Below are 26,253 nucleotides of genomic sequence, written 5' to 3'. Positions count from 1 at the left end.
GCGTGGTATGTGACGGGCAGCGTGTTCGAAGTTTTGACAATCGGTGCGACGTTTTCACCTCCCTGCCTGCGCCCACTACCCTTTCCCTTTTCCTTCACACATTTGCAGCTCCTTGTCAGAGACAGGAGCGCGCAGCTGCAGGGACGGCAGATAATAGTAAACTGATAGTGGTGCAGATTTTTTTTCTCCAAGCACCGCTACTACTGCTACCTGGCATTGCGTTGCGCCCGAGAAGGACTGGTCTAATAAAACATTTTTTTATATTTACAGATTTGTCTGCGAGCCAGATGTGGCCATCAAAAGAGCCAGATATGGCTTGTGAGCCATGGGTTCCCGACCCCAGGTTTGGACAGATGTTTAAAAATGTGCATGCAGATTAGTCTGTAAGTTATTTTCATTAACTATACATAAAAAAACGCTCCTGTTTCTTGTTTGCTAGTGTAAAAACTGTGGGAAAATTTACATTTATGGGTGGCAACACACATAAAAATAGAGCCAACATGTGGGGTGGAAGGCTGCTTCTAGACCTTGTCGTGTCCAATGGGTCTGCTGTGACTGACTGCAAAGGTTTCCTTATGAAGTGCCCCCACTATTACAACTATTCTAACAACATTTGATGTGCATCTTTCAACATTTATAGATTTTACTGCAGCGTTCCATTCTGGGACCAAGTTTGTTCCTAGAGTAAGCTGAGGTTTTGCTAGTATTTTTAAAGTGGAATCATTTCTCTTGCTCTTGGTATCACAGAAACTCCTCAATGTACAGAGGAATTGCTTGGGTCTTGTACCATCTGTTTGGTCATTTGGAATTACAATATCTTTCTTTAAGTTTCCTGAAACCCTGCAAGCACATCTGAGACCGGGACTTTTTATTCACAATGACTTGTAATTGCCCCCTGAGAGGGCTGTTAATTGTATTGCTTTCGGTCACAGACAGTTCTGGGACACTAATGGGTGCCAGTTAGTATCTGAAACACTGGGCGTGTCTCCTGCAAATGTCGTGTAAACTCACCAGTGTGTTCTATTCCCCAGATTTAAACAAAAAAACGGCTCCCATCTGCACTATTTTGGAAGTCTGCTAACTTTTTTTTGTAGATATCAAAATAATAAATACAAATATTGGTGGAAAAGTAACACCAACCACTGGCATCAAAAGTGTTTTTGGTTACAGTTATTCAGACTGACAACTGATCCAATATTTCTAAAACTACAAGAATAATATTAGACAAAATAAAAATGATCTAAACAATTACTGTATTTTCCACACTATAGGGCGCACCTGAGTTTCAAAGTGCACCGTCAATGAATGGTCTGTTTATGTCTTATATAAAATGCACCAAACTAACGTTGGGAGTTGGGTCATCTAGACCCACTAGACAGTGCGCTGAACCTTTTTTCTTCAATGATTTGTGATCTTCACTGGTGTCCATGGATTACGTGAAATCCTCTCAAACTTTATCCACCTTTGTCATGGTAGGGAGAACACGTCAATGCAAGGGTGGGGTCATAGGATAGCACAAGGGTTAAGCAAGACAAAACAGTCAGAGATAAGTCAGTCAGACTTTATTAACTGCGTTCACAGTAATTCTAGAACTTGTTTCTAACACGCTACACATTTGCTACATTAAAAGTGTTAGCTGTGTTCGCAATACCTGTAACTCTCAACTTGTTTGCAACACGTAAAAAAAACAGACTCATACAGCTGAAACTAACATTACTGCAACTCAGCTTTCTCTCAATCTTGTTAGTAATGCTTAAAAAACACAGTTTGACACCGTTACAGTAGCTACATTAGAAGTTTTAGCTGCGTTATCTTTTTTGCAATACCTGTACAGTGTTCCCCCGTGTATTCCTGGTTTCATGTATTCGCAGATTTTTATTTCAGTCACTTGACATTTCCGGTTCATCACAAAAACTCAGATTTAGATGCTTGTTTAAGACTTCCAAAGGAGGCGCTCCAGGGGAGGAGGGGAGTCAAGATGAAGAGCATGCCGGCCCGTCGGCCTCCTTGCTGATTGCTAAGGAATATTTAACAGCTGGTTCCATTGGTTACTGAATCGCCACCAACCAAAGTTTGTTCCCTTGCATGGAGAAATGGCCAGAAAATGTCCTGAAACGCTAAGGAAGATAATTGCATAGAGTAACTATCATCCGAATGAATGAAGGATGGTTGAAACCGGCCTCTTCTGGAAGAAGATGCCCTCTTGCACTAAACTGATGGCGGAGGAAGCATGGGCTAGTGGCTTTAGGGCACAGAGAGACATAGAGACTTTCCTAATGTGCGTTATAAAGTACAATATGGTACAGTTTATTGCTCTGTTGCTGAATTTAAAAAACTCTTTTTGTTGACCAATATTTCAATGTTCTTTGATAAATGTTTAACAAAGCATCAGAAATGTTTCAGAAGGGTTTTTGATGAGTAAGGATTGGTAACGGACATTCTTCAGCCGCGGGGGTGGGGGGTGGTTCTCCGTGGTTCTGCGTATTCGCGGGTGTCTCTAGTCACTAAACCTAAGCGAATACGGTGGGAATACTGTAACTCTCGACTTTGTTTTCAACACATAAAAATACAGACAGATACTGCTAAAACAAACATACCTGTGACTACGCTAACTCCCAACCTTGTTAGTAACACCTAAAAAAATACACGTTAGCTGCACGTTAGCCGTGTTAGCGTATTCACAATAACACCCAACCTTGTTTGTAAATTGTAACATTTTGACAGAGCACCATGTACTGTCCAAACCCCTATGATAGCAGTACCCACAACCAGGTTTAATTATTAAATAAGAGATATCATATATTAGATAAGTTATAAGGCGCACTATGTTCTTTGAAAAAAAATGAAGGCTTTTAAGTGCACCTTTAGTGTGAAAATTATTTTAGCATTAACTTATGTTTTCCTAAAAGAATAAAATAACAGTGATTTTATTTAAGCAATTGTTTATTTTACCTTAACTTTTCTTTGTTCATTGAGATTTTTCTGCTGTTGACTGCCGCAGAACATGAAGTGCAGTTCTCTTTTTCAGCGTGCTCTACAGCAGCAGCTGCACCCCTGTCTGCACATGGATGCTGAGTCCGTTATGCAGGGCGGCTCCTCTCTGAGACGGTCCATTATGTCACCGAAGCTCCAAGAATAGTTCCAGTGTGCCATGCTCAGCACTGAGGCAACTGTGACGTCCACAACCTAACTGTTGTTGGGCAAAAACCCAGGAGAAACAGGGGCCTTACTGTTTCGCAGCATCAGGCACACCCAGGGCAGCGTGTACACACATGTGGAACTGATTTAAGTTCTTCTCTGCCACCGTTCCAACTGCAATAGAAGCAGATCTCAGCACGTGACGCAATGCCAACTTAATGAGAGGTGGTGGGTTTCAGATGGTTTCTCAGTATGCTGGCGCACTTATGCCCTAATAAAGGAATGTTAAACCTGCAGCTGCTGGAAAAGCATAGTGGTGTTGGGTTTCACTGCCATGATACTGGATCACAAGATCATTTATTATTTGACACTATTCAATTACATAATGATTTATCTTTAAAATGTACCTTTAAACCAAATAGTGTTTGGTTGTATAAAAAAGTGGAACTATTGATAGTAAAATGATGAATCCTTTCATTTAAAACTAACAAAAATGCTGTTTACAAAATATTCCTTAAAAATAAAATCAAAACTTGGATATAATGAATGGATATTATTGTGTTTTTTTATTTTAAGGAAAATCCAATAAATATTTCCCTTCCTCAGCAAAAAGTAGTCTGATTGTGTACTTGTTCTATAAAGTGATGCAGTATATTTGAAATGTTCTTTTTATGTACTATATATTCAGTTCAATACTATATATTGAATTGAATTGTTCCAATTTAGTCTGAAGAAGTATTCAGTCAATATACCTTCTACACTACACGTACATGTTATATTATACTCAGGCATACTAAAATAAACTTTCTCAAGTGTACTACTTTTTACTAATTTGTATGAAAAGCCTATCACTGACTTTCACCAAAGTGTTTAAAAACTTTGGGGAAAAGTCAGTATCTTCTCAGAGAAGTATGGCGAATGTCATAAATCAAAGTATTCCTGTTATTAAGTGAAAGCCAGCTCAGTTATGGTTCCCGCTACCTCGTACCGTAAATCCTTCTTGTGTAAACCTCCGCCATCCTCTCGAATCAAAGCCAGCCTACCGCCAAAGCGCGCGCGCATCGAGCTCGCGCCTGCGTCGTTTAAAACCGACTCCCCCACGCGCTCCCGCTGATTCATTGACTCGACCGTCACGCTGTCGTAGTGTCTACGTCCGAGCAGCCGCGTGCTCTTAAAAGCCAGACGCCTCTCTTCGAGGCTGTTTCAGACGCGCGCGGGACTGTCAGTAGCATTTAGCTAGGCTTTAATGTTTGCTAGTACGGTGACTTTTTTTTTTAAACTTCTCCAGACGCCACCGTTGACGTGTCGCGCACGTCGTTTGCATGAAACTGCGGCCAGGTAAGAATAAAACCAGGAAAAATTAAGTTATTTAAAAGTAATCTGTACCGTATAAAGTCCTGTCACAAGCAATAATTTCATTTAAATGCGGTTTTTAAATCAAATTTAGCGTAAATATTAGCGTCCAAACAAAATGTTATTTTTAGTTTGCATTTTACTGGCATAAGGCGAAGGTGGAACGTTATTTGAGGCTTTTTTATGCTTATCGCGTTTTCTGTCATTTTTTTAGGTCAGGAATGATCTTAAAACAAAGAAAAAAAAACGAAATTTGCTTGCTTTAAGTTTAAAGACTTTATTTTTCAACTTTGGTCTAAAGAAAGCCTTGTTAGCTTTAGTGTAAGATTAAATTACTTATCATGCTTTTCTCCAATATGCCATTTTGTGTGTCATATAGTCATTTATTTGATAAAAGGCTAGAAAATAGATTCAAGTAATGTTCCTATGTGTGCACTATAGCTAAAATTAGAAATGGTTGGTCTGTCCCACAGACAGACGCACAGTCCTGCATTAAGGGGAATGTGTCCCAGCAGGAAACACAAACACTTCATGTTCTGATAGTAAAATATTAGTGTAGCTGCCTGTGGATGCAAATCAAATCAGAGATATTTTTATCACAGACTGACTAAGAAAGATGTTTTTTGTGTGTGAAATTATCAAAGTACTTTTTCCTTTTTGACCTAAGCAGACTGTAAAGGCTTGATGTGACACGCTGTCAAAAGCACGCCATTGTTTGGAGGAGAAATATTTAGGGGATGCGAGGGGGGTGTGGGGGTGTGGAGCTGTTTCCTGTGCAGGATTTTCACTAACAATGGTCTCCAGCTCTGAGCCGTCACTGCTTTGCTCTGAGAGGCTGAGGACGGAGCGTAGGATGTTTGGAAGGACGGCAAAGAAAGCGACGGGAAAAAATACAGGAGTTAAAAACAATGGGAGAACGGGCGGCTCTGGGGACGGGGGGAGACAATGGGAGGTCAGCGTTTCATAACCCAAAAGAAAAGGGACTTGGTGGCCGATTGGTGGAGTGTCCGGCCAGAGACTAGTCGGTTGTGGGCTCAAATCCATGGTGGGGGTCATAAGAATGGTACCTGCTTGACACTTGTCTTTTAAGCAATTGGATGAGGGTTATCCTGCCTCTGCTCCCCCAGGGATGGAAAAATAATGCACATACAGGTGTTTGACAACCGATGAAACTTTTACTTGTCCTTGTGGTGCTGCGGTATCTTTCCAGTTGTTTTTGGCTTGTTTCCAGCCCTCTTAAAGCGTGAGGTTGCAACCAAACAAAGCATGTCTGTCATTTTTTAGCGGCTGAACCTGTTCTGGTCGGCTTTCCTGCCTCAGTGTGACTTGCATTCTTCTCTGCTCAAAGAAATGCTGCCTGGAAGCAATAAAACTGCCTCAGTGATGGAACATTTCTGTCCTTTCTCCTCCTCTTTTTTTAGATCAAAGCAGCGGGCCAATGACTGGAGTGACCTCCGAAGACCACGGCTCAACAGGAGCAGTCAGCCCACAGCAGGTTTCCTCTAAACCCAGCTCCAAGCACACCATGTCTCTCGGCAGCTTCCAGCTCATGCAGACCATTAAGAACTCTCCGGCTGCGTTCCGGCGGCGGTTCGGCCGCGACCGAACCGAATCGCTCTCCCATGGTGACCCCCTGTTTAAAGTCCACTACCTCGGCACGGAGAAGATCTTCTCCTTGGATCGAGAGCAAGCCCAGGACGCTATTGCACACTTGCTGGAAGGTATTGCAAACAGGAAGAAGCTGAGCAAAGATCACGCCCTGGTGGTGCGGCCGCGATACGTGGAGGTCAAGGAGCTGAGCACGGGCCGGCAGCTCACCAAGACGTACCTGCAGGACATCGCTTACTGCGCGGCGGACGCCAACCGGCCCAACGTCTTCTTGTACATCTGTAAACATCACGGCCAGCAGCTGCAGTGTCGGGTGTTCTGGTGCAGCCGGGCGGAGCGGGCGCGGGACATGACGGCGTGTTTGGCGCGCTCCTTCCAGCGAGCGCTGAGCGACTGGCAGCAGGACGGCTCGTCCACGCTGACGTCGGGGGAGGCGAGGGCGAAGCTGGTGGAGGAGACGACCCGCCGCTCTCCTTCCAAGAGCTCCACGCTGCCCGCCAGCTTGGGGAAAGGTGAGGCTGTCACATTTTTTTTTCAATTCAGCGGTTCATTAATCGGCTTCAATCACTAACTTCGGTGTTTCTCCGAAGTTCGCTGGAAAAGGAGAGGCTCTGCATCCCGGAGCCCGATGAGGACCATCAGCAGAAGAGGATCCGCCTCCAACAACTGGAGCTGAACCCCCACCCCCACATCAACGTACATGCATTATGGGATCAAAGGGAGGACTGCTAAGGTGTCCCCCCACCTTTGCAAAGTGGCATCAAACGCTGCTGGAAAACAAGCATAACTGGAAAATGAAGAGTCTTCATGAAGGGACTTCAGCTGCAGATCAGCGCCGTGCCATTAAAACTGTCCAAACGAACGCCAGGACAGAAACCCAACATGGGATGAAGGCGTGTGTCACTGCGTTAAGGCTCTTTCTGAGCATTGCCTTTATGACGGTTCAGCCTTAATTTCTGTGAAATGTAAATGGGGTGTGGAACCTGCATCCTAGCTGTAATGAACAGGCTCCAGATGAATCTGCAGTGTTGCTTCAAATGGATGAAAAACGGCCGGTCTGGGTTTTTTAGCGAGTGGGGTTTGTTCGGGGAAAGCTGCTGTGGGGTTTTGCCTGGATCTGTGCAAAACCACGAACAAAGTGTCCCCCCCTTTTTTTTTATTTTCATTTTTTTAAGCCTCTGTGAGGAATGTGCAGCCATGCACCTGCATTCTAAACAGAGACTCAAGGAATGTCTTCATCCTTCTCACACCAGGCTCTGAAATTCCCAAGTCTCTTCCTTCGTTTTCTTTTTCATCTCCAATCATTTCACGCCAAGTTTACAAGTCTGGATCCGCTGCTCCGACCTCATACTCCTCCTCCGTCTCCGACCAAAGCCAGGCTATAAACCGCCGCAAACGTCTACTTTTAGTGTCTTTTGACTGCAGAATTTTCTTTGCAGTTTATTTTATTTTTTTAAACGTTTTAATTTACAAATGGCAAAACCCTACTGTCAGAAGATTGGGGGGGTTACTCTGCCTGCTTTTAGGATGTATTTTATCAATGTACTGTTTTATGTTATACATATTTAAACTGAAAAATGTATTTTAAGAATTATTAAAAGTTTTTTTTTATAAAGCTTGTGGATAAATGTGTAACCTGCTTGAACTCACTGTTTTTAGTGTTGAGGAATGGTCCGTCTGCTGACAGGAAGGCTTCATTTTTCCAATGTTATATTTGGCCTGAAGTAAACACAGTTGTTGTCCTCAATACTGGGGGAGTGGGGGCAAAGCTATTACAAGTCCTGGGACTTGTGATTTTTCATGTGACTGAATTCCCAGGACTTTATTTTCTCTATTTTTGTCAATAGTAGCCTATAAAAGAGCTTTTAATTTGGTGTTTAATCTGGATATCTAAAGCTCTTAATTTGAAATTCCTAAATCTGGATTGATTTAAACCCCCGAAACGGTGAATGTGAGAACTGGACCGATTGAGTGTGACGTCGCCCGTAAAAGATGCCTTGCTTGAATTTTGCCATTTCCCAATACGGACGCCGACCTGTTGGAGCCAGACGAAGTCTGAGTCATTGTTACTATGGCAACCACTCTCACCAATCAGGGGCGAGCTTGTTGGAAGTCCACACCCCTACCACTTGAACATGAGCTACACGAAATCTATCAAACATTTCCGACGTTCGACATCAGACCACATACTTTGAGGCATCTGAGTGGTCAGTTCATAACCTGAATAACTTGCACAAAGAAAAATAAAAGAATTAAATTAGCAAGAATGATTAAAAAAAAAGTGGCAAACAACGGTTATTCTGTCAAATATGACTAAATTACTTTTCTGTCGAAGTTTACGGGATTTTGGTTTGGAGCTAGGGGGCACTTCCTGTTTGTAACACAAAGGGGGAGGGGTCACTTCAGTCCAGTTCTCGCATACAGTCATATTTGAAGTTTAAAAAAAATTGCATGTGTCCGAATTCCATGAAAATCTAGGGCACTAGATGGTCTTCCTGGATCTTTGGCGATTTCATTTAGTCTGTACCAGAAATAAGTCATTGTGTATGGGTGACGTCATAAATACGAACATTTTAGAGACTATGACTTCACTGTGTTCTTGGAGGATTTATAAAAATTAAATGTACATCAATTTATTTCAATCGACCAATCGTTCAAACGCAAAGCATTGTGGTCTATCTTCACCTTTCTAGTGAACATCCGTGGTTACTGGTTTATCACAGAGACTTATGGAAAATTTCCAGGGCTCTGGATTCGGGAAATGCCGATTCGGACACCTTTACAAAATGGCAAACGTCCTAAATAGTGCGCTAACCGAGGAATAGTGACGGAACTCGGACTCATTGTAGGATTTTTGTAACCCTTGTGCTATCCTAGACACTTTACCATTGGGAGTTGGGTCATCTAGACCCCCTAGACAGTTCGCTGAACCTTTTTCTTCAATGATTTGTGATCTTCACTGGTGTCCATGGATTACATGGAATATTTCCACCTTTATCATGGTAGGGAGAACACGTCAATGCAAGGGTGGGGTCATCTAAGATAGCACAAGGGTTAAACTTGAGGTCGAGGAGTAGAACTTCATCTGGAAGAGTCGTGCATGGAGGGTTTGCGGAGTCGTTGCTGCTCCAGCAGGGACTGGACATGCAGACGCCTCAGAGGCTGCACCTCCTCCAACACTGCAACGAGAGTTTCCCCATCACTAAAACACGGGGCTCAACGGCACCACCTGCTGACTAAATAGGAGAAGCACCTTTGTCGTAGTGCAGCTCGTCTCGGTCCCCGTACACCACGTACATCTCCAGGAAGCTCATCAGAGCTCCCGTCACGAGGAAGCGCTCGGGCGCGGGGAGGCTTTTGACGTAGCGCATGTCCAGCGCGAAGGGGTTGGAGGGGGAGGGAACGGTGCAAAGACAAACCAGCTCACTGACCACGTCCCAAACACGGACGCCTGGGAATCAGACTCCAAGAACTTTAGCTTTAGTCTGCTGAGGATGATGTGTTAGTGATGTTTTTGGGAACAGAAAGTTATTCGTCATCAAACACATCTGCAGGGGATTTAGCTCACATAAAAACTCAAAACGGGCACAAATTGTCTCCATACCTCGAGTCTGCCAGTCTGTGATGGACTTGAGCTTCATGGGCGTGTCCTTAACCATCGAGTCGGCACCTCCGATGTTGACCAGGCGCTCGTGGTTGGAGCGAATCCAAGCGTAGGGGCGTCCATACTTGATGTAGCCAGCCAGTAAAAACAGAGTGCAGTTCACCTCCTGAGGAAAGAAATGGAGCTAATCCACTTTAAAAAAAAAAAAAAAAACTTCCTGGACAAACTTACTGGCACGGCTATTTCTCCTTCACTGGGAGACGCAGGAAGTAGATGCTCTTCACTGAATTCCCTGCCAAAAGAAATGTGTTTTTTACTGAGCTGGCTTATTTGGTATTGTTTTTAGTTAGATTTAAGCCTAAATGTGCTTAAAAAAAAGCAACGTTAAAAGAGATAATTGTCCATTTTTAGATTCCTTTATAAAATAAAAAAAACGTTTCAAGTTGATATTTTTATTTCTTTATAAAGATGGATTGCTAAGCTGAGGCATTGAGGTCTCCAAACACGACGAACTGTGATGTTGGATGTCAAAACCATTTCCTGTATTTTCTTATTTGAATGATAACTTTCCCTCTTTTCCCATTTAGTTCCATTAAAAGTAGAGAAACTTAACTTGACAGTCTAACAAATTTATTATGAAAAAGTATCCAATCGTCCAGTTTCCAATCGGAAAATAATGAGCTTAAATTAACTGTAAAGGAAGAATTTTTAAGATAAAATCCCATGTTTGAATGTTTAGGAGTCAAAATCAAATTACACAAAACTTTTTACCTAAATCTTTTATGTTTTTATCTTTAAAAAATCCAACAAATGTTATTAAAAAAAATGATAAAGGTAAAAAGTGTTAAAAGTAGTACTTTTTCAAATCTCCTTGCAATGAACAGATGTTATCTTTATAATTCTAAAACTTTATTTTTTAACAAAATGTAAAAGTTTTTGCCAAATTTTCTTAAACTTAATAAATGTCTTCAGATTTGTGCTCCAGTTTGTGTAGCTCAAGGTGATGATCATGTGACGGGGCAAGAAGAAGTCTAATAGTATAATGCTCTCTCTATACTTTTATTTTGTCAAACTGCATTTAATATCGAAAAAGCCTAATAACGCATCTATTAATTGGTAACGTCTTTTTTTTCCTGCAATAAAGTTTTTTCTGTGTCAAGAACAGTTTTTTTTATTTAAAAATTCTCTTTAGTCCTGACTTGTCATTATCAGTACTTTAAAAAAAAGATATCCTATTTTGGGAAACAGAGGGTTTTTTGGAAACTTCAAAATAGTCCGTATGAGATTCATGACATCAACTTGATCAGGTTGTGGTTTTACAAAAGGAAAAAAAGTAGATTTCCGGTGTGTTTCTTATTGTTTACCTTTATTCTGAAAGTTTGTGAAGAAAATCCCATTAAAACTCATATTTTATCATCATCTATTGGCAATTATTTCACAACACTTTCTATGATTAAACTTGAGACATTTAAAAAGGAAGAAAATTGTTCTACAAATATTATTAGTTCATCACTTCCTGTTTGACATCTGTTTTAATCTAAATAATGGTGCACTTTTTCCAGAAAATAAAGCTGCACTTTACTTTGAAAAGCCCTCTCAATTCATCAATATTGTAATTCTGTTATTAAAATTGTACTTTTAAACCCGCCACGCATTTAAAGAAAGAACAGTAAATGATGGAGGCTTGTCACTAACAACTGCTACTGTGCTACACACAGTTGTGTTCATCACCTGGAAGTGTGAGGTTGCGTCTTGATGTGTTTGTGAGACGGTGGACTTTGTGGCCCCTCAGGATCTCCAGGCACTGGGGAGCTGCTCCCACTGGCCAGGCTGGGGGAGCTGCTGCTGGGAGAGATGTCACTGCTGTTCAAGCTGCTGGAGGTGGAGGAGGAGGAGGAGGAGCGTGAGGAAGCTCTGGACACCACAAAACCAGGAGAACGACAACCCTGCAAAGAGGGGTGAAGTGCCAGTCACACCAACAAGTCACTCCATGCAAAAACATTTGAAATTTCACAATTAACCAAGCAAAACAAACAATAAAACACATATTTTCCAAAAAAATGAAAGATTTATTTGTTTTATTTGTGTTGCTTTTTTGATTGTGATTTTTAAAAATGTTTTTTGTTGATGATTTTTGGACTTCAGGGGCCATGAAGTCTACTTTTCTCTAAAACTAGACACTAACCAGATCCTCGTTGACGACGGTCAGCAGCAGCTCCTCTTTCCCTCTGAGCCACGGCTGGAAGTATTTAAAACCCTGCATGAGGAATAAACAAAACTGTCCCTGCTTTGATGAACGGACACCTTGTTGCGCTGATAGGAGGCGGAGCAGACCTGTAAGGATCCAAGTAGAGCCAAATCATTCAGAAAGTGCTGCAGTTTCCTCTTCGTCTCCCTCTCTCGCTTCTACAAACAAGAACCACATGAACCAAAAACAATGACATCAATCTGCTGCAACACCTCAGCATCCTCCCTGTATCCTAGCAACGCCTCCCCCCAGCATCCAGCGTCCAGCCATTGTTATCAGACACTGCCCTTGTAATGTTTAGGTGAAAAACAAATGCAGATTTAGGGAGGAAAAAGACAAACAGCAACACATCCGAAACAGTACTCACGCCTCCACTGCTCATCTTAGCGGGAATTTAACCGGATACGGTTTCTCCGCGACTGGAGGTCATTTTAAAGCTGTCAGATGATCCAGGAAAACCTCAAATCCGTCCAATGAAATGTCCACATGTGGTTATTTGTTCCGGGAGTGTTCGGCTTTGGTCCTGGAATCAGGTTCGTCTGTTTTCACCAGACGCACCCTAGTGGCCAAGTTGTAGAACTGCAGCCTTGCTCAAAAGCTAAAACGCCCAACAGTAATTGTGTTGATTCTGACAAAAATAATACAAAAGAAAAAGATTAGCAACGTACTTTTAATCCAATTAAAATTAATGATGCAAAAACAGGTCAATACCTATAGACCTAGAAGTTTAAAATATTAATATTTACTCATTCTAATTAAGTTTTAAACTAATTTTATATTTTTTAACATTTAACTGATTTAATTGTAATGTTCTACGTTGTTGCTCTTTCATATAATTTGATTTTTTATGAAACATTAAAATATTACATAACTCACTTTGAGTTGGAGTGGCTCATTTGTGCTTTTTTACTTTTTTTGTGAAAATCACAATGTTTTTGCGTAGAGTGATTTTTAAACATGATTTGCACTTCAGAGCCACCGTACATTTGAGATGAAAGTGGCACATCTAAAAAATGCCGTTGAGTTTTAACAATATTTTATCCCATTAATTCATTACAGCTATTAATATTAGGAAGAACACAATCAAATTCTGTACATTATTTTTCTCAGTTTTTCAAGCAAATAACCAAAAGGTGGCACGATTTTGCTGATGTCATTTTATACTTAACCCTTGTGCTATCTTAGATGACCCCACCCTTACATTGATGTGTTCTCCCTACCATGACAAAGGTGGATAAAGGTGGAAAGATTTCATGAAATCCATGGACACCAGTGCAGATCACAAATCATTGAAGAAAAAAGGTTCAGAGCACTGTCTAGTGGGTCTAGATGACCCAACTCCCAATGTTAAAGTGCCTAGGATAGCACAAGGGTTACAGTTTATTAAAGTGAGGAATACAATTTTTTTTTTAATTTTATGTATGTATTGTTAACTTAATAAAAAAACTTCAAAGTGTACTAATTTTCTTAAAGGTTTCCAAAATTGCTCTTTTGAGATCCGACTTCAGGTTTAGCAAACTCCCACATGGAAATATTACTTTATCTGGAATCATTTTAAAGTTTTTTTAAACACCTGTAAGTAAAGAATTCCAAAAAATAGTTAGATTTTTCCATTTCCCCTCTAATTTTTTTAAGGTTCTATTATCAAAAAGAAGAACATTGGAAGTTAGTTTTAGTTAAGTATAGACCAACATGAGTATAGCAAGTAACTTGTACTAGTTAGAGATTTAGTGTAGGATTAACTGAATACTTCTTCAGACTAAATTGGAACATTTTAAGTTAACAATATATAAATAGTATATAAAAAGTAAACTTTAATAAACTGCCTCACTTGTAGTATAGATTAAGTATACTTGTAGTACACTTAAATTGGCTACTTTAAGTTATTTGGAATGTTTTATTCAGTAACATTTAGTTGTCAACAATTTTGCATTTTTATTAATCAGTCTTGCCTTTTCCTTTTGTTCAAACACTTTTAGGAGTTATGCTATAGAAATTTAATGCATTATTTAAAATATTTACTTCATTAAATTGTATGAAAACCTGCAGTTTTGGCTTTTTGTAATTGGTGCTTTTTAGGCATTAGCTTAAAAAATTACCTTTTAAGTTAATTTAACACAGTTGACATTCTTCACTTTCTAATGGATAAAACTACATTATACTTTTTCCATATTTGATTTTAAAGCTGTATTTGTGTTTCAGTCTAAATATATAGCTTAACTTGGCAGTTTAAGCAATTATTTCATTATTTTTTAAGTTACTTTGTGTGATAATTTAGTTGCTAACGTTTAGCATCTTTAGAACTCCAGTCTAGTTTTTAGATTTTAGTTGTGTAAGCAAACAGAAAACTACCTCAAATGAAAATGAGTGCTTTTATATAATAAGTTGGTTTAGAAACATGCAAAGTAGCTGAACAGTACACACCATGTGAACAAATGATTGTTTATGAGAAAGAATCAGAGTTTTGAGCAGGAATGACAAAAAAAATCTCTTTATTCTTTGATTTACATTCAAACTTCAGAATAAAAGCACGATTTGCTGAACCTGCAATAATTCATAGCTGTTTTGTGTGATTTTTTTGTATGAATCAATTAATTTTTAAAAGAGTGGTGATCTTCACAGAAGAAATTTGAAAAAGCTCAAACGTTGTTTCTGGAGCTGAAGTGGACAAAAAAGGTTCTGATTTCTTTAGGTGAGATGGTCAAAATGAAATCTTTATGTCCTTGATGAGGTTCTTTCACTGTAAGAGGATAAAAGAAGAAAAGGTGTCACTCCAATACAAACATCAAAAGCGACCATTTTTCCAGCTTTTTTCTCACTTTTTCCCTCATCATTTGCTGTTTTCCACTTCCACCTCTGCAGACCGGCGCTATCCCAGGTTCCTGTTAGAGAGCGCTCCTCCAGCATCGTCACCTCCCCCACGCCCTGCAGAACTTCCTGTTCATCCAGGAAATACACCAACAGTTTAAAAACAAGAAACAAACAAGCACATTGTATATTCATTCATACCTTTATGTTTATGGTGACCGGCTTTGAAAGTTCGGGATCCTCTCCCTCCTCATATAGATGCATTATCCTCAGCAGAACCCGATCATAGTCTGGCTCTGGTGGAAAGTCTTTACCTAAAAGCAAAGTTATGGGGACGGAGGTCAGATCCAACCATTAGGAGGTTGCTGTATCTTCCCCACAGCTAACCTGAGTGTATGTGGTTGAGGTGGATGCTGTGGTTGGAGCTGTAGTTCCATCCGAGGACGCTGAGGCTGAGAAGGTGGAGACTAGGCGGCAAAACTACAGGGCGCACCGGAGAACTGCATCCGGTCTTCTCCTGCCGGGGTTTGCCTGAGAAAGCAGGGAAGGTGGCAACTCTTTAAGATCGCTTTTTGCTCATAATGTCGGTGCAGAAGAAAGAAAAGGCATTTCTTACGAGGATTGTCGATGGGCATGACGACGGGCCTGTGCTGCAGCTCCACCGCCTCCCTCTGGTACAGTCTGGAGGTCGCATTGGCGGATCCCAGCAGCATCCACAGGGTGGGCCTCACCACGGAGCTGTCATTCAGCGTCAGGTTGTAGCCGAGGTTCCACGGCTGGTTGTTCCAGAGCCTCCGATGGAGCATGACCTTAGAGGAAAAGCATGTCAGGATCCACCAATTTCGACGTATTTTTTCTCATTTTAAAATGTTTCACTATGTTAGTAGCAAAACAACACATTTTTATCTGATAGTCCATTATAGGCCTGTCCAGGGTGTACTCCGCCTTCCCCCAGCAGTAGCTGAGATAGGCTCCAGCAACGCAGTGACCCTGAAAAGGATTCAGCGGGTTGTGAAAAGGGATGGATGGATGGATGGTCCTATAATAAGTGCCTTTTTGATTTCTCCTAAAATTTGCTGAACTTAAGCCTCATGGAGTTTGTAACCTTTTCCAATTAAAAACAAAAAACATACAAGAAGTGAAACGCCTCTAGAGAACAACTGTCCAAAAGTGACTTCCTGGCAACTTTACACAAGCTGTCAAAGATAGATAGACCACAGTTTTGAATGTGTATAAAATAAAAATAAATAAAAATGTCCCTCACACACAAAAACGAAAAAAAAAAATGTTGTTTCACACATTAAAGTTAAAACGTAAAACAATCTCATAAACTTTAAAAAGGAAACAAAAAAGGAAAGTATATTTTATGTATATTTTAAAACACTGAAAGAAAAAAGAAACAAGCACATTTACATACATATGCATAAACCAATTCAACCCCAATACTCATAAATAAATTAAAAATGTGCTTTCTTGTATATTTACTAGTAAATATAAGAATAGTAATAATACTTACAGTATATTTCTAAGATCTATGTTCCTTTTAAATTATGCTTGTGAATATTTTTTTTTATGCCAGACCCACTTGGATCGTACCATTTTCCAGCTGCTGTAAGAACTTGAATGCAATGAGGTCAGCTTGGACTCTTTAGGACCCATTCAGGGTTATCCATCAGGCAGAAACGGGATCAAACCTTCCCTACACGTTTCCTCTAAAACAGCATTTTTAGTTTCTCTGTAAGTTGTGTTGCAGGTCTCCACATTTTCATTTCCACTGTGCTGGTTTTGGACTCCACCCGTTGATCATGACACCAAGAAGTTACGGGTGAAAAGCTGAGTCCCTGCTTTGCCAAAGTTCCGATTTTTGAACTCTCAATAGGCCGCCACGGCCAAGTAGCCCTGCTGTCAGGCCGTCACGTCACGCACAACGCTGAAATCGCGCGGCAACACCTCTGATCCCGTCTGTATATCAACCTAACGATAAAAAAGGACGCCTCTGCTGCACGAATCGCGTTCGTTGTGGACACAGCTTCAGGCTTTTAAGAATTAAAAAAACAAACAAACAAAAGTATTCTTTTTGAATGAATTACATCTAAACCAAATATTTATAAAGCTCAATGTTTGCAGAGGCAGAAAAATGCTGCTGTTCTTGTTTTTATAGAGGGCTGTGTTGTTTTATGTTGTCTGACGTCACGTACCTCCAGCTCTCCGTTGGCTTGACTGGACACTCCATGAGCTCTGTCGCTGAGGAGCACCAGTCCACTCCGGTCATCCTTAATGTAGGCTGTCCGAACCATGGGGAAGTAATTCTGGAGCACACATGTAAAAACAAAGAAAGAAATATTGTCATATCCTAAAATAAGGCGATTTCTTATCCAGGTTTTTCCCAGAAACCCACTCTTGCTAAAGTGTTGTTTTGGAACTTCTTGTAGGTTCTCTTCATCATTTGGAAGCCGTTGTCGTCTGTGTACAGACTCTGGTTGTTCTTCAGGGAGGTGCTGGTCCTCAAAACGACCTCTGTGTTGAGCTGGAGGGGTCCCACAGAGTAGGTCTGCTGCAGTCTGTGACACGGAAGCCCCGCCCCGGAAAACTCCGGGACCAGAGTGGTGATGGAGTAGGCGTAGTCGGAATCGTTTTCCCCTCTAGGAAAGAGACAGGACGAAGTAGAGGAAGAATGCAAACTGAACCTGAAGTCCTGGTTCTGCTCCCAACCAACCTGTAGAAGTACTGTCTAATCTCAGTGACGATCTGTCCGGGGATGATCTGCATCTCCACGGCTTGGTAAGCTCTCACAGCCGAAGCGTTGGCGCTGAAGATGTAGTTATCAGAGATGGGTCCTGCATTCACGTCTCCGTTGGCGTGGTATTCCCAGAAATCCTGTGTCATCATCACCCGCTGTTTTTTGGGGCTGTGGAAGCAGTTTGACGCATGAAAACCTTTCAATCAGCCACAGTGTCCTCAGCGCCAGAGTCTCACCTGTACAGGTGAGTGATGCTGTGCAGCAGGTTGGTTTCCTGGTCAAACATGAGTTTGTAGCACCGGTTCAGAACCGGCAGACGCAGCCTTCCAGTTCTCGTCCAGTCCTTCACTCTGCGCCGCTCAAAAACAACCGCCTTGGCTTCGTACGTGTGGCCAGACTTCCCCGAGAACCGGATCAGGTACTTCCTGTGCTGCAAGCCTCCGAGTTGCACCACCACGAAAAGGTCGTATGACGCGTTGGACTGCGCCGAGTGCTGGATCTGCGGCGGAGTGGACACCCCCTTTACGACCGACTTTTTCTCCTTTCTTTTTAAACAAAGGATTTATCTGGGTCCGGACCCACCTGTGCAGAAACCGGCTGCCCTTCGTCATCATAGACGGCGGCGCCCGCGAGTGTCACAGTGATGTTCACCACGGTGGTGATGTTCCACGCCAATGGGTTGTAAATGATGACGTGTTGCTCCAGAGCCTGATCAACACCTAGAGTGAAATAACAAAAAAAAAAAATCACAAACAAAGGTGAGAGTCGCCTCCATGTTCAGTTTTTAGGAATATTTCTTTGCATTTTCTTCAAGAAATCAAAAAATAATTACAAAATAATAAAATAAAAATTTGAAATTCTTCTTTATTACTTCGCCTTTGAGCAAAAATGTTGTCAATGTTACATATCGAAAAATGAACACGCAGGTGGAAATTTATTTTGGACAAAGTGACCCCCTCCCCTCCTCAAAAAACAGATGACATCACAGCAGGTAAAACCATCAAAAAAATCAAATGAGGTCAACATGTCTTTGGGGGCTCAAGAAAAAAGACAAATTCAAAATCAAGTAACAAAACCAAAACACACGTGTCAGGGATTAACAAAGGAAGTTTTGAAGTTTTTATGGGATGGACACAGGACCACACCTTGGTGACCATTTTGTGGCAAAGTGAAAGTTTGTTTGTTTGGAGATTTTCATATATTCGCACCAAATTGGAAAACAATTTTTTTTTTTTTGAGCAAACTTAACAAAATTTCCCCCCCACACAAAAAACATGCAAGTCTAGAACCACAACTGAAGTTTTGTTGACCTTTGACCTTGGATAAAGGCCGCCATCTTGAATATTTCAAAGAGTACTGGTACTGTTTACAAACTTGAACTCCTCCGAGGGATTTCAATATTTAGCCTTCAAACTCCATTAGCCTCTTTGGGAAGCTACTTGGGGAAAGAAAGTTGGTTTAGAAGTTTGTAGATTTTAACGGCTTTAGAGAGACCAACGTGCAAAAGAGGCTTTTTCCTTTGTCTCACATACATCTCACCGGAATATTATGAAAATGCTTGAATCGTTGGCTCCAGCTGAACAAAACGATATAACATACGATATGAACATATTAGGAATATGGGCGTGGTTAACAAAAAAACTCTGTTGCTAGGGAAATCCAAAAATTTAGTTTTTTCAATTTTTCTAAAAATGACTTAAACCTGTTCGTCCACCCCAGGCGACCAAAAGATTAAATGGTTGCCATGGAGATAAAACCAACAGAAAAGCTGCCATTTTGAAAAAAGTGTTTGTTTTTTTATGAATTTGTTATGTGCAGCTCTGACCAGGATGGCAGCCCATCCTGAACGGGTTAAAGGGGAGGCGGCAAGGGCGGGGGCTGGTAGTGGCTGCGGGTTTTAATATCTTTTTAATTTCTATTGAAGTCACTCACAATTCCTCACATTAGTTTCATTGCTCCATCCGTGACATCAGTGAGAAAAGAATCGGTGTGACTGGATTTCCCACCTGCTCCGTGGAAGTTTTCCACAGCGGGGTTATCCAGGTAGTGCGGCAGCAGAAAGAGTGCAGCCTGCAGCTCCTGCACTCCCATCATGCCCTGCATCAGGTGTTGTACGTACATGTCTGCCACCTTCGGAGACTCCGTGCCGGTGATGCCATCATGGTGCTGGACCTTTAGAATACAACAGACGAAACTTTTGTTGTTATCTACGTACAATCTGATGATGTGTTGGGTTTTATCCGGGGGGGGGAGGGTTCATTAGTTTTTAGGGGACTCTGGGCTAACACATAGGCCCCACAAACAAACACATTTCAAAATATAAAATCCACAAATCCTGCTTGACACTTTCACCCTCTATTACCTATTTCTTCATATAATACTCTGTCTGCTAAATGTGATCTTTCCAAAAGTGTCCCTCTTTAAAAAAAACCATCAAAACAGAAACAGTTACTGTAAAAAAATGATCATCTCTTTTACACGTTTTTAAAAAAAATCAAGTTTATTTTGGCCATTTGTATCGTTTACATATGCCTATCCTTCAATATCCTCAATGTCCAAGCTGATAAGTTTGACAAACCAGATAGATTCAATCAAAAATAATGTCATATCTATCTATCTATCTATCTATCTATCTATCTATCTATCTATCTATCTATCTATCTATCTATCTATCTATCTATCTATCTATCTATCTATCTATCTATCTATCTATCTATCTATCTATCTATCTATCTATCTATCTATCTATCTATCTATCTATTCATCCATCCATCTATGCTCTTTGGTCTATTCAATTTTCCAACACAAAAATAACAAATAACTATGATTAAAATAAATAATATCTAAAAAATGCAATGCAATCATTCAGTCATAAAAACAGGAAATTATGAACAATTAATCGATCTGCACCTAAACTTGAGCATCAGATAGGTTGAGCCATTTCGGATGGACTCACGTACCTCAGAGACGGCCCAGCGCAGAGCTCTGAGTTTGTCCAGGGCCCAGTCTTTAGCCACGGGCCCGTCTGGGAAGTGGACTCGGTACCGAGTGAACAGAATCTCTGCTGCGTGCAGCTGGGAACTGGCCCGCCTCGCAAGTCCTTTCAAGACATTTCTAGAGGCGTAAAACCCCGTCCATGCCTGGTAGGGCTCTAAGAAAACAAATGCCACACTGTAATTTACACTGGCGAGGATGGAGAACCCTCAACTACTTTCACTGCATCTCTTACCGGTGGAATATGGCAGGAAGTCCTGGCTCCCACGAACGTCCCAAGTAAGATTGGATTGATGGACGGCTTGGAAATACTGGCTCAGAGTGGCATACTGAACCGTCACCCCAAACTCTTTGCTTTTCTGGTTGATGTATTTCATCAGGGGGTCCATGTTTCTGAACTGAACGGAGGAGTTGTAGAACTGTTTGTCACAGCCCTGAAGAACAACAGCACATGTCAGGTATCAGATGCTTTTTTATGGAAGACGAATGCAAAAAAAACAAAAAAACAATTAGAGACGCACTCTGCTGAAAGTGGTGGTTTTGGTGATTTAACCGTGTTTTTGTGGCATTTTTCTGATGATGGAGGACATTTAAAGATAATTAGGCTTAAAATTGCAGCGGCTGTTAGGTTGGGGTTGTGTGGGGCTGTAAGCTAGCATGTAAACAGAGAGCTCTCAGAAACGGGGAATTGAAGGGGGCCGGGTTGCTCCGTGCCGACGGTCCCGCCCAAAGCGTATGCCATGTTAACACAGACCTCAGCGATGCACATTCAAGCAACCCCATCCAACGAATAGTCTACGTAAAAGTTACGTAAACACACGATTTGAGCGTCCGCATCTAAAACTCTCACGTTCACGCTTCCCTAAACAAATGTGATCATTGCAAGTTAAACCAGTAGACCTTTTGACCAATCGGGGACTTGGATTTGGTAGTGACGTCTGAGTAAAGTCCTTTTTAATTTGTAGAGATGCTGATCGTTTGAAGATGGATTATGAAGAATAAATTAATAATTGAAGTTTGAGCCTGACACAAAGTCTTTCAAATTTCGTAATGCAGCTGTGAAAGAAAAAGCCTGGAACAGGAGTTACCAGATTTGCACCACTTTGACTCTTTGCACCAAACCGCGGACATGCGCTAATATCGGGTAGCGACAATCCATTGTGAACACCATAAAAGGGCATTCAGGAACCAGCGTTTAGCACGTTCTTGAGCGTGCATGACATGCCCAGTGTGTACGTGGCATCAAATATGAATTGCTAGTGAACTTGCGCCGCTCTGCAGAAACTATGTCCCAGAAACAACACAGGTTTGTTGATTTTAGCTAAAAACGGCATAATTATAATCACAAGACCACTGGGAACACTTTAAAAACAATTTAAAAGATGATCGGAGCGGGACTTTAAACAAAAAAAATAAATAAAAAGGAGGATAGCAGGTTTATTTAGTCACCCAAGGCCAGAGCACATGGTTAGTCCTGAACCACGCAGCCCTCTGCTTGATATTCTCCACCATGGTCTTAGCGTAGGCATCTATGGTCTCCTTGGTGACTGGGAGACTCATGTTGGGATAGACTCCATCTTTGGGGGGGTCCGGGAACAAAGCAACTCCATTCCAATAGAAACCAGAGCTGAAAGGCAAGAAAAACTGTTTTTAACTATATAAAAACCAACAGCTCATGGAATTGAATCCTGAAATATCACATTTAAAGACCTGTTGGAGAACGGCACGTGAGACGGGGTGCAGTAGCTGAACTGATCCATGGTGTGGGTGAAGATTTCCTGCTGGGCAGCCAGAGACGGAGAACCTCTCCACACAAACTGCAGCTTCTGTTTCAAATCCAGAACTTCAGAAGACTGCAGGACGGGTTATTATGACAAAAGAGGAGCGCACCTTCGTTTTCTGCATGGCGTCTTTGAGGTCGTAGTCGATGCGAGAGATCAGGTGGGCGTTGAACCCGGCCAGGGCGAACAGGACTGGGGTGGTGGCGGAGGCTCCGAACGGATCCACATGCCATGAGAACTGAGGCCGCACCCCAAACGTCTGGTACAGGAAGCCGTGGCCCTCTGACACAGACAGAAACAGATCGATTGGCGTGTAAAACCACCGCTGAAAAAAAAGCGGGATCACCTGTCATCTGTAGGATCTGGTCGTCCAGGTCCGTCACAGCCTCATCGTGCATCACCTGGCCCCCGATGATGAACTCAAGCCGACCGTCTTTCACAAGCTGTCGCACCTAAAAATGCAGGAATGCATCAAAACTCAAGCCAAACCAAACTACAGCCTTACACGAGGACCCCGCCCCCCCAAAAAAAATTGTAATGAGAAAAAAAAACCTAAGGGGCAAAAAAGCATTAGGTTGTTACTAATTCTGTGAGTTTTCTCACTTAAAAGTTGAGTTTGGTCTGTAATTGTCAATATACGCTTCAACTGTGAGACAGAATGGGCGGAAAAGGAATCAAGGAATCACATTTTATTTTATAATTCATTTTATTTTTAGAATTTATTTGTAAAATGGTGCAAAAAAATGAGTAAAAAATAACCAAAGTTCACCGCATACTTTGTAGGGTAACCCTGGTTGTCAATGATAGACGTCAAAGGGTTTCTTGGTCCATTCCTCCATGCAGATCTTCTCTAGAGCTGGGATGTTTCGGGTCAGACAACAAAGACTTTCAATTCCCTCCATAGATTGTGTATTGGATCGAGGTCCTGAGACTGACTAGACCACTCTAGAACCTTGAAATGCTTTTTATCCAGACACTGCTTGGTTGCCATGGTGATGTGTTTGGGATCATTGTCATGCTGGGTAGATCCCGCCATGTTTCATCCTCAATGATCTCACTGATGGAAGGAGGTTTTTGTCCAACTCAGCCCAATTCATCCTTCCCTTAATACGGATCAGTCCCCTTTGGAAGAAAAGCAGCCCAAACCATGATGTTTCCACCCCCATGCTTCACAATGTGAATAGTGTTTCTTGGAATGCAATTCAGCATTCCAAACATGGCAAGTGGTGTTTATTCCAAAGAGCTCCATTTTATCAGATCACATGATGACAATGTCCTAATTCTCCTCCGGATCATCCAGATCCGGGGTCTGGAATCTTCAATACTTAAAGAACAATTCCGGTCAACTTCTCGCCGCCCAAAACCCAACAGGAGCCTCAAAGTCTTACTTCACCCTTTAGAAAAATAAAACATTAATTTGTATTTATGGTATTATATTTTATGGTAAAAGAGATTTTTTTTCAAAACAACATAGTTTATAACTTTTCAGAAGTTCACACGATCTCCTTTCAAAACAAAAGAATCATCTCATTACAGCAAAATGTAGTAGTGAGTACTCTGTTTATTTGACCGTTGTTGGTTCATTTCAGCCAGGAATTTACTATTTGTTTACTGTCCTCAAAATGATTTTAGATTCATGGATTTTATGATACATGATGCTTGAAAATTTGTCAAATCTACAATTCAGGTAAACTACTAAATGACGTTGCTGGGTGGATTGTTGGGGCATTGTGGGTACTGTAGTCTGCAGCCTGGAGCCTTCACCTGTTTGTCCATTAGCTGAATAAAGTTTGACTCATCTGTCTGTTTTGTTTTGCTGTATGGTCTGAAAAATATGTTCCTTTTTAACATCAAAAACATTATTTTAAGGTCAAAGAACCATATGTGGGGTTTTTAATTTTCTGCACCATTATCCAAATAACACAACCTGAATATGCATTTAAAGAAAATGTTTCATAAAACTATTTCAGGAATGAAGGTAAAAAGTGAGCATGGTTTGACTTTTTTTTTTTTTGCACTTTCTTTTAAAAAAAAAAAGGCACGTGTGATGTTTCTGCATTGATCAAACACATGACTAACTCCTGACTCCCCTTTGTTTTGAGGAGCTGATACACTAAGTAAACATTGTGTTTCAACCTCTTACCTACCTGCTCCTTCGGGTTTTTTTTTCTTTTCTTTTTTGCTTTGATCATTGTCTAAATGTTGAGTTTTTGGACAAAATGCATGTAATCAGTATTGATAAAGATTTGCTTGACCTTTGATTGGAGGAGTGTTAAATGCATCTTGGGTAGGAATGATGTTCCAGTGGCCTGACCTGCTTCTTTTGTAAATCTGAAGCCACGGTGTCCCACCACAGTCGGAAGAACTCCTGCTCCACGGCGATGAACCTGCGCTCTTTGACCTTTGACAGCTCCTCGGTCACACTGCTGTACACGTTGGCTGCATACGCGTGCATGCTCTCCTAGGAGAAGGCAGTCGAGAACACGGCTGATCAGAACCTCAAACAACCACAAATGACTGGAAATGTTACCATTTTCTAAAAAACAAAAATAATAATAAAAAAGTAGGAATTTGTGACTTACAAAATGTAATATCATATTTAAGACCATGGAGCGATTTTCTTTTAAAATTAACGTATTTGATATTATCAGACTAAATCAGTTTATTCGTTTTTAATGTAATAATTCTTCCACACGGATCAAAACTTTGTTCAATTTAGATTCCTACTTGCATATAATAATAATACCCCGAATAATTGTGATTTTGGGGTAAAGATATGTTTAAAAAAACTAAAACTAAAACTAACTAAAAAGAACTAATGCAATAAAGAATAGTATTTTTGATCAGGGGGTCAAAATGTGGAATTTATTATCCAATAATCTGAAGAATGCAAACACCATATATCAGTTTAAAAAAATGTATAAATTTAAAATATATAAAAACTACTTTCTGGACTGACAGACTGAGACTTTTGTGGTTGTGATGTGAAGTAATTTTGAGAAGTGTTTTTGTTTTTTCTTCTTTTTTTTATTTTCTATCAATTTGTAGATAGATATACATATAGATATACATATAACACATAATATATATATATATATATATATATATATATATATATATATATATATATATATATATATATATATATATATGATAAATATATAGTTTATATACATATAAAGTTAGACAGTAAATGGTTTTTTGAATGGCGATTTGCTGAACGTTTTCATGATCCAGCAGAAATCGCGTTAGGTCAGAAATGCTCACCTGGATGGTGTAGACCCAGCCTACATCCATGTGACTGTGAGGAATCACGAAGGTTTGGACGGGCTGATCCTCTCCCCTCCCTCCGGAAGACCAACGGCAGCAACAAGCGAACACCAACACGGACAAAAAGCCCATTTTGGGGTCTCCGCAGGCAAATATTCTTCCTCTACTTCGAAACTTTTTCACCCAGACTTCCTCATTGTGTTTTTGTTTTGATGAGGCACGTGACCAGGCTGGCGAGTCATTCTCTACGGAAGCCCTGATCAGCCAAAATATGTCTCGATAGAAGGCAACTTTTTTTTTATTTTTTTTTATTGAACACAATACAAAACAACACCAGAACATTCACATAAAACTTACAAACTATGGCGAATACAAGAGAGGATACCACAATTTGAAAGGAGGCAAGAAAGAAAAAAGAACATTCTTATCAGTATGCATACATAAACCTATATACAGTCATAATCATAGAGAAATTAGGGAAAAGTATAACATAAGAAAACAACAATTTCAGAGTTGGATAGTGTTACTAAATGCAGGGGGATACAACAGATAAATAAACTGTCTCAGACACTGGGAATATCACTCAGGGGGTCAGAAATTGTTATGGCTTTAGGTGAATCGATTAATTTTATGGATTTCAAGTATAAATTGACCTCATTGTTAAAGAAGGTAAAGCTGGGGTGACATTTCTGTAATCTATTTTTGTATA

General features: G+C 40.8%; 3 protein-coding genes across 3 annotated transcripts; 1 reads left to right on the top strand and 2 right to left on the bottom strand.

Annotated features, from left to right (window-relative positions):
* The first annotated feature begins 4,266 nt into the window (after positions 1–4,266).
* LOC101167490 lies at positions 4,267–7,715 on the top strand. Its single transcript, XM_004079899.4, has 3 exons — positions 4,267–4,476; positions 5,913–6,611; positions 6,690–7,715. Exons 1-3 carry the CDS (start codon positions 4,461–4,463, stop codon positions 6,773–6,775), a joined length of 801 nt encoding a protein of 266 aa, XP_004079947.1. The 5' UTR covers positions 4,267–4,460; the 3' UTR covers positions 6,776–7,715.
* Positions 7,716–9,060: 1,345 nt separating this feature from the next.
* Positions 9,061–12,538, bottom strand: LOC105356424. The gene is made up of 8 exons (XM_011487549.3): positions 12,319–12,538; positions 12,038–12,109; positions 11,889–11,960; positions 11,435–11,649; positions 9,935–9,995; positions 9,704–9,869; positions 9,353–9,550; positions 9,061–9,278 (listed from the first exon to the last, which is right to left on the bottom strand). Exons 1-8 carry the CDS (start codon positions 12,331–12,333, stop codon positions 9,181–9,183), a joined length of 897 nt encoding a protein of 298 aa, XP_011485851.1. The 5' UTR covers positions 12,334–12,538; the 3' UTR covers positions 9,061–9,180.
* Positions 12,539–14,426: 1,888 nt separating this feature from the next.
* On the bottom strand, positions 14,427–25,783 carry man2b2 (mannosidase alpha class 2B member 2). Its single transcript, XM_011487548.3, has 19 exons — positions 25,542–25,783; positions 24,589–24,735; positions 22,621–22,726; positions 22,384–22,556; positions 22,204–22,319; positions 21,943–22,120; positions 20,729–20,927; positions 20,460–20,650; positions 19,506–19,671; positions 18,082–18,218; positions 17,736–17,998; positions 17,476–17,667; positions 17,158–17,401; positions 16,958–17,068; positions 15,376–15,568; positions 15,147–15,290; positions 14,961–15,073; positions 14,771–14,888; positions 14,427–14,691 (listed from the first exon to the last, which is right to left on the bottom strand). The coding sequence occupies exons 1-19, from the start codon at positions 25,674–25,676 to the stop codon at positions 14,591–14,593; spliced, it is 3,027 nt and encodes a 1,008-aa protein (XP_011485850.1). The 5' UTR covers positions 25,677–25,783; the 3' UTR covers positions 14,427–14,590.
* Positions 25,784–26,253: the final 470 nt, after the last annotated feature.

Source organism: Oryzias latipes, chromosome 18, assembly GCF_002234675.1.
Source record: "Oryzias latipes chromosome 18, ASM223467v1".
In the NCBI taxonomy this organism is placed as follows: Eukaryota; Metazoa; Chordata; class Actinopteri; order Beloniformes; family Adrianichthyidae; genus Oryzias; species Oryzias latipes.
The sequence above is the reverse complement of the archived record's forward strand: the minus strand, read 5'-3'. Positions and strand labels throughout refer to the sequence as shown.